The 12324-nt window shown below is 36.1% G+C and overlaps 1 protein-coding gene across 1 annotated transcript; it reads right to left on the bottom strand.

Annotated features, from left to right (window-relative positions):
- Positions 1-10458: 10458 nt before the first annotated feature.
- LOC145029726 (protein FAR1-RELATED SEQUENCE 12-like) lies at positions 10459-11659 on the bottom strand. The gene is made up of 3 exons (XM_078978203.1): positions 11624-11659; positions 11310-11559; positions 10459-11228 (listed from the first exon to the last, which is right to left on the bottom strand). The coding sequence occupies exons 1-3, from the start codon at positions 11657-11659 to the stop codon at positions 10459-10461; spliced, it is 1056 nt and encodes a 351-aa protein (XP_078834329.1).
- Between the last annotated feature and the right edge of the window lie 665 nt (positions 11660-12324).

Here is a 12324-nt window from a genome sequence, read left to right as displayed (position 1 = left end):
GACGTTCCTTATATATTCATATAACTATATGTGAGCACTACAACTTTCTTTAAGGTTTTATTGGCTTATTCTAACTTTCCTTTTTAGTTTTATGAATTTTCAAAAATCATATCTTTTTCGTTCGTACTTCGTTTTTTACCTTCTTTGCCTCAAATTTCTTATCTCGAGGAGTACTATGACTTTCCTTTAAATGACTTTAGTCAAAACTCAACCAATATCTTAGTACTGTTTTGACATTGCAAAATTTATTTACGCGGTTGATTTTAGTTTATACAAAAACCATATTCCTCAAATCGAACTCAGATTTTTACGAAGTTTATATCCTTAGTATCACATCCAGTGTATTTCACTAATATGTTACCCTTTATACTAGTTAACACATCTTTTGCATACTAAATTATATGTGTTATGTATATTTTATACTCTTTTCTCTCATATACTAGGGTTCTAAGCCTTGTATTTGGACAATTATCATATTTTGAGTCTTTTACAATTGGTTACCGGTGACAATTTTCGCAATTGTCAATTCTGCCCCCGTTTAAATAATTTCGTCTAGAAATTCAAACCGTAGTGTTTTTCTTGTTAGGGGAGATCGTTTTCTTTATCCATGTTTGATTCCTTTTTACTATTGAGGTCACTCATCCTTTCTAGGTTGTATGTCTTCAGGGGGTTTATTGTTTCTACTTTTAACTTCATCAGTTTGGTGTTTATTTGTTCTTATTTTACTCCAATAAGGAACCTAGGGTTAGGTTTTATTACCTCTTTGTTTTGTTATAGATTTCCAGAGGAATTTCCATGTCCTAATCTCCATGTGTAAACATCGATTTTACCATCCTTAAGAATATCTTACATGCAATTGTACTAAAAATAGATGTGCATATGTTACATTCCTTTTAATGGTAAACATTTCAAGGATTGGTAGTCCTTTCACTTGATATCTTAAGCATTACATATATGTTTTTATAGGGTAATCCTAAATTTTCCTGATTACATTAGTACATTTCCCCTAGATACTTTGCTTTAAGCATCTATCCAATCGTTGTGTTAGTTTTTGCAATAAATTGAGGTGTGCCCTTTTTTATCATAGTTGCCACAAACTAGATCTCTACATTTTCCCGGATGGTGATAACTATAATTTTCACACTTGGGGAGCCTCACCAAGTATTCCCTTGGTGGAGTCGGTGATCTTCCTCGAGACTTCTTGATGCCTCTTTTCTTCCATAAGGATCGACTGGATTCTCCATTGGGAACTTCTTCCTCTTTCCTTTTAAAATCCTTGACTCCTTCTTATTCTTTCTTGATTTGAATAGTTTCTACCTAGTTACCAATTTAGTTAGACTAAAGGCTAACTTTATAACATCTTTGTAGGTATTGGTTTGGGTTGTGTAGATCATTCTTTGAATTTGTGGAGCTAGCCCCTTGATGTATGGTTCAATCTGCTTGCCTTCCAAGCCAATTAATTTTGGACATACAATGGCTAGGTCCTTAAAGTGTATGCTATAGGTTGATAAGCATATGTTTCTTGTAGTTAGGTGATGAAATTCATGTTCCACTCATGTCATGTCTTCCCTTAGAACAAAATTCTCTTATCATTAACTTTTTCAGTTCTTCCCATGAAACTTCATAAGCTACGTTTACACATAAGGTTTTGACTTGAGTATTCCACCGGGTAAGAGCCTTACCTATAAATGTGCAGGTGGTAAATTCCATGCAGCAGTCATTGGCATATTTTTCTTTCCATCATTTTGATCCAATGGATTAAGCCATTTACTCCCTCATCTTAATAGAAGGGTCTTGGTTTTCTGTTGATAAATTCCTTGTAGGTACTTATTATCTGCCTACCTTCTTTATCCTCTTTGTCAATATTTCCTTCTTTCCTATTGGCTTTGAAATTTCCTAAAGTGTCTAAGACTTTTCGTTCAGTCATTGACTTGATGGTAGTTGGATCTACTAATGACTTGATGGTAGTTGGTCATCCTATAATGATGTTACATGTTTTTCTTGCTCATATATTTGACGAGTATAATTAAAATTTTTAAATCTTTATGCGTTTTAATCCTTTGGCAATATACTATTCTTATTTCTTGTGATTTCCACCATACCTTATCATTTTTAACTAGTTAACTTCTAAGCAATTGGTCTTCTTATTGGTTTATGCTTTTCTTAGATGGCTTGGTTGTCTCTAAATGAGATTCTTGGTCATTTAAGGGAATTCTTATGAATAATGATACATTATTCCTTTCATGTTTCGAAACTTTGGATAGGCAAGGTTTATAAGCTTAAATGACTTTTTAGTTCTTAGGGTGAAAAAGTGATAGGTGAAATAATTTTAGGGTAAAAAGTGACAATTTTTGAAATTGGGGTGTTGCATGTCGTGCATGGTGTATGTGTCGCGCACACCTTCGTTACTTTAGTATTGAATGACATTTTTGGCTTTATTAGTCACATGCTTCCCTTTCCCTACTGGTCCCCACACGCGACGAGCACGCCGCATGTTTTTCGTATTCGGGCTTTGAGCCTTCAATTCTTCCATTTTCGAGGTACTTATTCCTGTAAAACTAAACTTATTCCTAGCTCATAACAACTCATTGATTCCTAATATAGTGTTCTGAGAATTTTTAGGATTTTATCACTTCTATTTGTAACACTTTAAATTGACTAGATATATATCTAGTTTAATAACCGATTACTAAACCTCAATGCTTAACTTCTTGTTTAATCCATTAATCTAACCTCGATTTAGGGTTTTCAATTTTTAGGGAAAATTATAAGGTTTTTCTAATTCCATCTATATGTTATGTTTAGGACGAAATTGGTAGTCTATTTTACTTTTAAAAGCCTCAATTATTGATCCCCTATAGCTTTTAGTTGAAATTTAGACAAAATTTAGGCTTTCAAAATCAACTATTCCTTGTGTTCTTGAAACATGTCGTGCATCTTTAATGCACCATAGGGGGGGGAGGGGGGCATCTTCAACGTGCATGCTACACAGTCTTAGGCATGCATGAACACTTTTTAGAAAATTTTCAACCCTTTTCTCATATTTTTATCTTAATTCTAACCGTCTTGCCTTATTTTTTATTTATTGTCTAATTCATTTCTACAATTTCCGGCTAACATTCCTTCTGTTGTGTAACAACGTAAAATTTTCAACCAATTTTCGTTTTAAAATTCATAACATAAGTCATTTCATTAATCCCAAAAATAGTTTTCACAAAGTTTTCCGAAAACAATCATTCAAAATCCAGGATCATCACTCCTTCTCGATGCAGGTGTACAATCATGTCGGAGCATTCCTGCGGTCCTCAGAACTACCTAAAACACATAACACATAATACGGTAAGCATAAATGCTTGGTGAGTTCCCTAAAATACCACACACAGCTCATTAGCCACTCGAGGTTATAAATCAATAAGATCCTCTGGTCAGTATGTCTCAGTGGAACCCTCCGGTCCCATAACTCAGATTGGATCCTCTAATCCCTCTACTCAATACTCAAATAAACATAGCATACATATCATAGAGTAATAAACAAAATATCTCAATACACAGATAAGCATGATGTCTCAAACACATAATAGCACATAAGACCCTCCGGCCACACATAGGTTACCACTCAAGGTAAGTATAGTGAGAAGACTTACCTTGTGACTAGTAGGAAATAGATACACACGTGGTAATCCGCACTAGCCTTCACCTAACAAAATAAACGAGCAACTCAATTAAGATCACTATTTTGCCCATTTTATCTATAGCTCTCTTCATTCACCCTCTAATCCTTGGGATAGGTAAAAGACCCTTTCACCCCTCTAGATATCCAAGAGTCCCTAACTGACCCACACACGATGTCAATAGACAAGGTTGACCTCCGAGTTCACCCACGTGACTCGCCGAGTCCAATCATGTCTCCTCACTGTTCTCACTGGGATTCACTCAGCTCGTCGAGTTGACTCCCAACTCGACAAGTTGTCACTAGGTCAATGGTACTGGGTTAAACCCGATCCGACTCGTCAAGTCGTTTCATAGACTCAGCGATTCGTCTTAACAAGTCTCTCATTTGATCGACTGAGGTCAGATCTACAACTCTAAACCTCAGATCTAGCCTCCTAGCATCTGAAAGTTACATAAAGATCCGATCTTAGGGTACATGCATGGTATATTTTGCTCTATATGCCATCAAGACTCCATTAATTCTTTCAAACTCTAAAACCCCATGGTTACACAACCATAACTTCCTACTTTCGGGCTCTCTATACCTCACAAAATCCAGATCTACAACACAAGCTTAGAAAGGAGATTTGATGCATTCAAAACCCCATTCAAGAAGTAATACAAGCCCTAATACCCAAAATAATAGATCTACACAATTAGGGAAGGAGAGGGTCAAATATTATACCTTCAACTGAAGCCCTCTTAATGAAATCTTCAGATCTAGCAGTCTCCTTTGGCCTTATAGCTTGTAACCTCCTTTTCTCTTGCAAAATTACACTAATACGCTCAAGGTGGCTCTCTCTCTCTCTCTCTCTCTCTCTCACCCTACACGTTCAAGGACTCTTTAGGGTTGCTCTCTGGAAGATATGGCCACAATGGGAGGCCATAAGGTCCTTTATATAGGCCACAGGCCAGGAATATTAGGGTTTACCTCAGCAGCACCGACTCTGCGAATCAGCTCTCCGACTCGTCGAGTCCAGTCATTTATCCACGTCATCAACCGCATCCCTACTCGACGAGTTGAGCCACCAACTCATCGAGTCCCTCTGAAATTCACAAATTAAAATAATCAAAATCTTATACCTAGGAATACGGATGTTACATGCTAAAAAAAAGCTTCTTCATTTCACGTGTGACTGCTCTGTTATCTATGCAGTTTAGCATTCACTAAGCTCTAGTATGGAGGACTATTGATGAGTTTGGGTTGATAGTGAGTTTGGATCCGTATCTCACTTGGGTCTTTTGTGATGATAATAGTCTTGAGTTTTTTATCTGCCAGGGGTGGCGTCGGATCTTCAGGATTTATGCAATCCCAATCAATCAAAGTCATGTTGCCACGATGTGACAAATGGATGCTCGGGTCGTGTGAACCGGTCAATAACAAAAATGATCATCAATTGATAACCCTAATGTAGTTGGTTTGTGTCCGATCAAAACCTCTATTGGGATGATCTTAACCCATGAAGACCATTTCCATGTGTCAAAAATGATTGGGGCATGAATGGGACATCCAAGATTCCTTCCTATGTCTCGTTCATAGAACATAAAAATAAACTAATGGAAGAATTTCTTATCTTCGGGGAAATCCAAAAATGATCCCAAGAATATAATTTCTTGGAGGGATGCTTAAATAATTTCACCAAAAGTCTTCCAAAAATCCCACTACTTCACCTTTCTTTTTATAATGGGAAGTTGAGACATGTTGGTATGCGACACAATTTTGTGAGATCACTAATTGAAAGTAATACCATCAATGTTGTCTATGTCAAAAAAATTAGGAACTTGGTAGATCCGTTTACCAAACCTCTGACGAGAGATTTGGTTACATCTACCACAAGAGTCATGGATCTAAAACCACAATAGAATCGCTTAGTGATGGAAACCTAACTTGGTATTAGTGCTCCTAAGTCTCAAGTTTAAAGGGTCAGAACAAAGTCATTAACGATAGAACGTACTATCATTAATGATAGATCCATGTGAGGTATGATAGTACATCGTTTCCGAGAACAAGGTTGAGCTACAAATCTTAACAAACTATTGGAGACATCTAAACAATGAAGATGTTGTAAGACTTTGCCTATATGATCTAGAGGTGGTGCTACCCCAAGTGAAGATTAGTGGTTTATCTTCTAAAGGGTCATGAAAAGGATTTATAACGCATGGCCATATTAGCGCTCAAGGAGAACGCGAAGACGGCATGTGATGTGTGGGGGTAAACCGAAGAGGTCACAAGGTTCATGGTTTAAATCTAAAAGGATACCATTGAATTGGTCTCTTCTTGTTTGTTCTCATTAAACTATGGTTTAATCTTTGTGACACCCGAGTGACATCATATGTCTGAGTGAAAGGAAACTTTCTAACTTGGTAGGGGATTGTTGGAAATTATGTAGGTCTAATAGCAAGTTGGCTATTTTCCTTTATCCTACATTGGTGGGGGAAGAAATCTTGTGTAGATTTATATGTCTTTTCCGTTGATAGGCCATCAAAAGATTTAGTGGATCAAAGGAATGGGTCAAGCCCGCACATGCATGCCTAGCCTAGCCTAGAAATAGCCGACATCACGAGTGCACGAAATGGAACGATTTAGGCACACTTGGCACTTCGCACGACACATCGGTTGCTGGGAGCTGAGGAGGTTCTTATTTTGGTGAAGTTCGGGTCAAGTAGGTTTGATCGATCTGATCAAACGGTTGACTTCGTGAATAAGTTAATGAAATCTTCTGGAAGGTTCAGAAAACGGCTTGCTTAGAGAGCAAGTCGTCGCCCTAGGGTTTCTAGGGGGCAGCCCATGAGGGGCCCCTTTAGTGCCTTCTAGGGCTTTGATACCGATAATAAAGCCCTCTGGGAGCCATATTCTATGACAAATTTCGAAGCTCTCTCTCTCTCTCTCTCTCTCTCTCTCCGATTTATTTCAGTTTTTCAGTATTCACTTTGCGTTTATCGTTTTCCATAGTTGTTAGAAACTCGGTAAATCTGCATTAAATCTTGGGCTTTTGCTCTGTTGCTTACAGCCGATAGAAACGAAGTAAAAACCTTTAAGGACAGAAGTCTGATCCGTACAGTTATTCCACGTTCATGATCAACTGTCAAAATGTTGGTTTTATATTGTTGTCTCGTTTTTAATTCCATCCAACAACAGGATAGTCTATTTCTATTCGTTTCTTATAATCCGATCAAATCGAGAAGTGTTGATCTGATTTTTGGACGACACTTGGTAATAATAATAATAATAATAATAATTGGATTTATTTATCGCAATTAATCGATATATAATTTTCAATATTATTTGTCGGTTTCTTTGGATGTCTATTTGTTCTGATTTTCAACAATTATAAAATAGTATATTTCTTAGTGTTCACCGAAGAGGGTTCGAATTGCAAGAAAACGAACAAGGTCTAGGTACTGAGTTTTGGCATAAAAACATTGGTGGAATTTAATCTGTCACAAACTACTTTTAACCACAAGATAACAACTTTTAAGAACAAAATAATATGTTTCTTAGTGTTTTTGTCATGGACGGTAACCCTCAGGACAAATTATGTTTTTATATTATTTTAATAATAATGTTTATTTGTCATTATTTTATAATTTCTATTATGCTGAAATAGAGTGACATTTATTTTCCATTTTTGCAACATCTGAGGCAATCTCTAGATTCGATTGTCGCCACTGTTTTAAATTGTTCCTCTCACACATGCATTTGGGTTTTGGTTTATTTGTTAGATTTCCTTTAGCTCCTTGGTTATAATTTGGTCTCTTTTTCCATGTTCCCTTTTGCTAGAATCCTTGTTATCTTTTGGGTTTGTCTATTAGGTTTTATGGTCCCCTTTTGGATTTATAGCTAACCAACAACCAACAAAATAAGATGTAAAATTCATTTTGCACCCTATACATGGATGTATAAATACTAAATTGGGGCTACCAAATATTTCTTTCGGAACTCGATAGTGATACATATGTACAAATCTGATTTATTGAGATTCTATGGTGATTCATTACTAATTTGATCAACAAACCCATCTTCCAATACATCAACTTTTGTTCTTAGCTTGGACCTTTTGAAATTAATCCATTGTTTAATTAGATTATATAAAAGTAATTTCAAAGGAATAAGAAAATAGTACTACATATTCAAAGAAAAGACAAGTTATCTTAAGGAATCATATATTTTCAATAATGATGTATTCAATAAAATATGATTCCAATTTCACTACTATATTTCGTTTCATTCTCACTTCCTTTAGGACAGCATCATATGTCATAGCACAAATAGATAACTTTTGATCGTGTATTCTATTGGTACTTTTATAAGAATTGTATTCCAAAGTGTAAACGTCACATACCATTGTACGTTGTGCGTCATTTTTATATTAAAAGTCTAATCAGGAATGAAAAGAGAAAACAAAGATTGTCCTTCTAGTCAAGCAATTATAATAAGCTTAATTATAAATTTGGATTTTGTATTCTCTACTTCTAAGTAAAATAAAGATTAAGCGATTATTTGAGTAATAACGCTTTATTTTTACCAAAGTACGTAGCAAAGTGGTTTGGCAGAAATTATTCACTCGCGTTTCGTAAAAAGCATTTATGCAATTATGCATTGTTATACTGGAATGGAATTTATGTAAAATAACTTAATATCTTAATAAATTATATTTGCAAAAGAGAAAAGATATCAACACTTATAAAACGGTAGTCTTGACTCATTTAACTATAAATAAGTCGACTTTGAACATACTATTAGACTATTAGGGTATGTAATTTAGATAGCCCATTATTTGTATTATGTGTATAATTAGCCCATCTAGCTATGGTAGCCCAATACGTGTTGTACGATATATATTGTATTTTGAATGCAATTCTTCAATTGTAGAAAAACCATAATTTATCATGGTATCAGATTTTTCTTAATCTTTTCAACTCTTTGCTCTTTCTTTCTCAATCTGTAGCTGTGTAGCTGCTGGTTGTAACCTTAATCTCGCAGGCCAAACCTTCCACCACCTCTCCTTCTATCATTTTGTGTCCTTTCTTCTTCTACTATCGGTGATACAAATCCTCTACAAAAATCATATGAAATCACAAACATAAAAAACTATGTGCCATTGATCCTCGATTTTTTTAACGAATTAAATTATGATGCATGGCGAGAATTATTTGAAACTCATTGCCACAGGTTTGGCATCATTGCCTTTCTCAACGGCTTATCAACACCCAAAGTGAAATCGACGAAGAATGGTACAAACTCAACAGCTCATCTCTCATTTAGTTTGGAAAAATCCTTGAAGCTTTATTTTGTGATAATAAAGATGTACATGCAATCAGGGGCGGAACACAAACATGAACATTCATGGGCAACATAGTTATACATATATATTATAAATAACTTTAAATTAGACGATATGTTTGAACAATTTGCTTACAAGGCTTTTATTTACATACAATACTCATAAATCATACTACATGTATAAAATGACCAATTCAGAAAACTAATCAAATTAACAAAACAATTACATCATGAAATAGTTAGTAAAAAACAAAAAACAAAAAAAAAGTAGATAAACATAACAATTTACTCACAAAATATATAAACAGGGATAAAAATCAAAAACTTTTTAAGGTTCTATACATTAAGACAAAATTGCAAATTTGGTCCCTGTGGTATGTCCAAACTAGCATGTTTGGTCCAAAATGGGTTTGGCTTGCAAAGATGGTCCAATAGTTTCTATTTGTTGCGAGTTTAGTCCAATGGCTTAACAGCCGTTACCAAGCTCCCGTTAATTTACTCATGCCCCTCTCACTTAAGGGTATTTTAGTCCATTCATCTAGCTCCTTTATTATTTTATTATTATTTAGTCCATCAAGAGACTACAACGTCTCTATTCTCGTCTCTAACAACAAGCCCTAACTATCACTCCCTCTCTGATTTCATCTTCTCCATCGATCACCCCCCTGTGATTTCATCTTCTCCATCGACAATGGTGATGTGCGTCTGCAGAAAGTGGGCAATAGTTCGGACATCGTGGACAGATAACAACCCAGGGCGCCGATTTTAGGGATGTCCTGACCCGGTAAGTGTGTTAAACTTTATTTTGAAGACTACTCCCTGATGATCTAATGTTTCTTTCTTCTTTTTTTCAAGAATTCATCATGTGGGTTTATTGGGTGGTATGATGAACCCATGTGTGCTCGTTCCAAAGTTATAATACCAGGGCTGCTTAGGACAATCAATAAACTACGAAAAGCAATGGATGATATAAAAGAACAAGCAAGCAAGCATGGAAAAGCAATGGAGAAGATCAAAGAACAAGCAACTATGTTGAAGTATTACGTAGTCTATAGTTGGATTTTTTTTGTTGTTGTGTTGTTGTTCTTGTTGTAAGTCCACAGGTTGATTGTGGTTATCTTTTGTAATAGGATAGGGGTATATGTGTCTGGTTTAAGTATTTTTTTGCTAATGTGGAACATTGTTGTAATGCAAAGTAATGGTTAATGAAAATTTGGTATCTATTGACCAATTTTGGATTTGTTCTATTGTTCATACATAACCTTCTAAAGATAACATATAATGCATCCATATGTAGTTAACACAAAAGCATACTAAAGACATAATACCTATTACCATCTTCAAAATACATGTCATAAGTTAATTGAAAACAAAGTTATTGCAACAAAAGACATCCTGCATCTAGGAATCAAACCAAAGTTGTTCAATACAGTCAAACCAAAAGATAAAACCAACATAGACCATCAAGTCCCTCCCTGACCTTTGCATGTCCTGGAGTTGTGCCCTTTGTTTCCACACTTACTACAAGTCACACTAACAAACTTTCTTGTTAGTTTCCCACTACCATGTGGACCATAACCATGAATCTCACTGGGACCAACATCTGACCTTTGACTCTGACTTTGACTCTTGCTTTGACTTTTCTCCTCCATGGATTGCCTTCTCTTCCTCTTGGGTCTCCCAGGTTGATTACGGTGTGGGGGAGGTGTGATCTGCATTGGACACTCACTTCTAGGCCACAGTGCCCGACCTTTAATTGGTTCCACCTTGTACCCATATGCAGTTTTCCAAGTTTGTAGCCAGTGCACCTTGTGGACATAAGTATGGAGCTCTTGTACACACTCACCATGATCTGCTTTGTTATACAACACAGAAATCACATGTCTGCAAGGGATACCTGTTAATTCCCATTTCCTGCAGCTGCATACCCTTTCATGCATATCAACAACATGTTGATCATTCCATGGGCCTTTGACTTGGTATTTTTCATCACCACACCATTCTGCAATGTACTGAGTAGCAGCTGCTTCATTCTTCTCCATGATCTTTGTTGTTGTTGGGGTGAGTGGGCCTAAACACTTTTGTTGCACCTTGAGGACATTGCATATCCTCTTCATCATATATTCCCTAATAAACTCCAAGCAGCTAATAATTGGTTTGTCTCTCCCATCAACTAGCTTGCCATTAAACACCTCACAAAGGTTGTTTAACAGCATGTCTGTGGTTGCTCTCCCTGTATAGAAAAGGGTAAAAGTGTCATAATGTTATGTGAAGGGTAAAATGGTAAAAGGGTAAAAGGGTCATAATAGCTTACCTGTGAAATGGCTTTTTGCCCAATGTTGTGGTGGTATTGATTTCAACCATTCATATGCTGATTTGTCATATAAACTGAATTGGTGCATGAAATGGTTAAACTCTGGCACTGTTGTAGCTGTGGCACAATCCCAAAGGTGATCTTTATATTCCTTAGTTCTCCATTGTTTCTTCATGTTCTCATGTATATGTCTGAGATAGAACCTATGCTCAGCACATGGGAACAGTTGACTAACTGCTTGTAGCAAACCCTGGCAACAAATTACACATGATTAACAAAATAAACATTAAAAATAATAAATAAACAACCATTACCTTTTGTCTGTCACTAACAAAAGTGAAATTAGACATAGCATGTAGATCCAAGTCATCACCAAGACATTCAAGGAACCACTTCTAAGATTCGCAGTTTTCAATCTCTACGATGGCATATGCAAGTGGGTATATGCCATTGTTGGAATCTAATCCAACTGCAGTTAAGATTTGGCCTGGATAAGGGCCTTTCATATGAGCCCCATCTAGCCCCAAGAAATCTCTTAAACAAGCTTTGAATCCCTTCTTCATCCCCCCTAGACAAACATAAATTCTTTTGAAACATCTTGAAGTGCAATTCACCAAATTAGATTCTGAAACATCTCCAAGTTCTAATTTGACTGTGGTATCAGGATTGGTTGACTGCAACTCAAGGATATAGTCTCTCAGAACTTCATACTGTTTTTTGTAATCACCCACTACAATCTTTTTTGCATCTGCTTTAGCTCTAAAAACTTTATGGATTGAGAAGCCCACTCCATACTTTTTCTGTAATTGTTCTTGGAGAGCTTTAACTAGGATAGTAGGGTTGGATTCTACTTGATCCATGATTTGTTTGGACATAAACTTCGCTGTTGCAGCTCTCACCTTCCTTGTATTCATACAGGTGTGTTTGTCTTCATATGTTTTAATGTACCAGCTGCTTGCATCTGTAGACCTCGAGGCATGTAACATCCAAGAACAAGAAGAATCTGCTTTTTCCT

Source organism: Lactuca saligna, chromosome 2, assembly GCF_052625555.1.
Source record: "Lactuca saligna cultivar CGN05327 chromosome 2, ASM5262555v1, whole genome shotgun sequence".
Lineage (NCBI taxonomy): Eukaryota > Viridiplantae > Streptophyta > Magnoliopsida > Asterales > Asteraceae > Lactuca > Lactuca saligna.
Note: the sequence above shows the minus strand (reverse complement) of the source record. Positions and strands in the feature narration are given on the sequence as shown.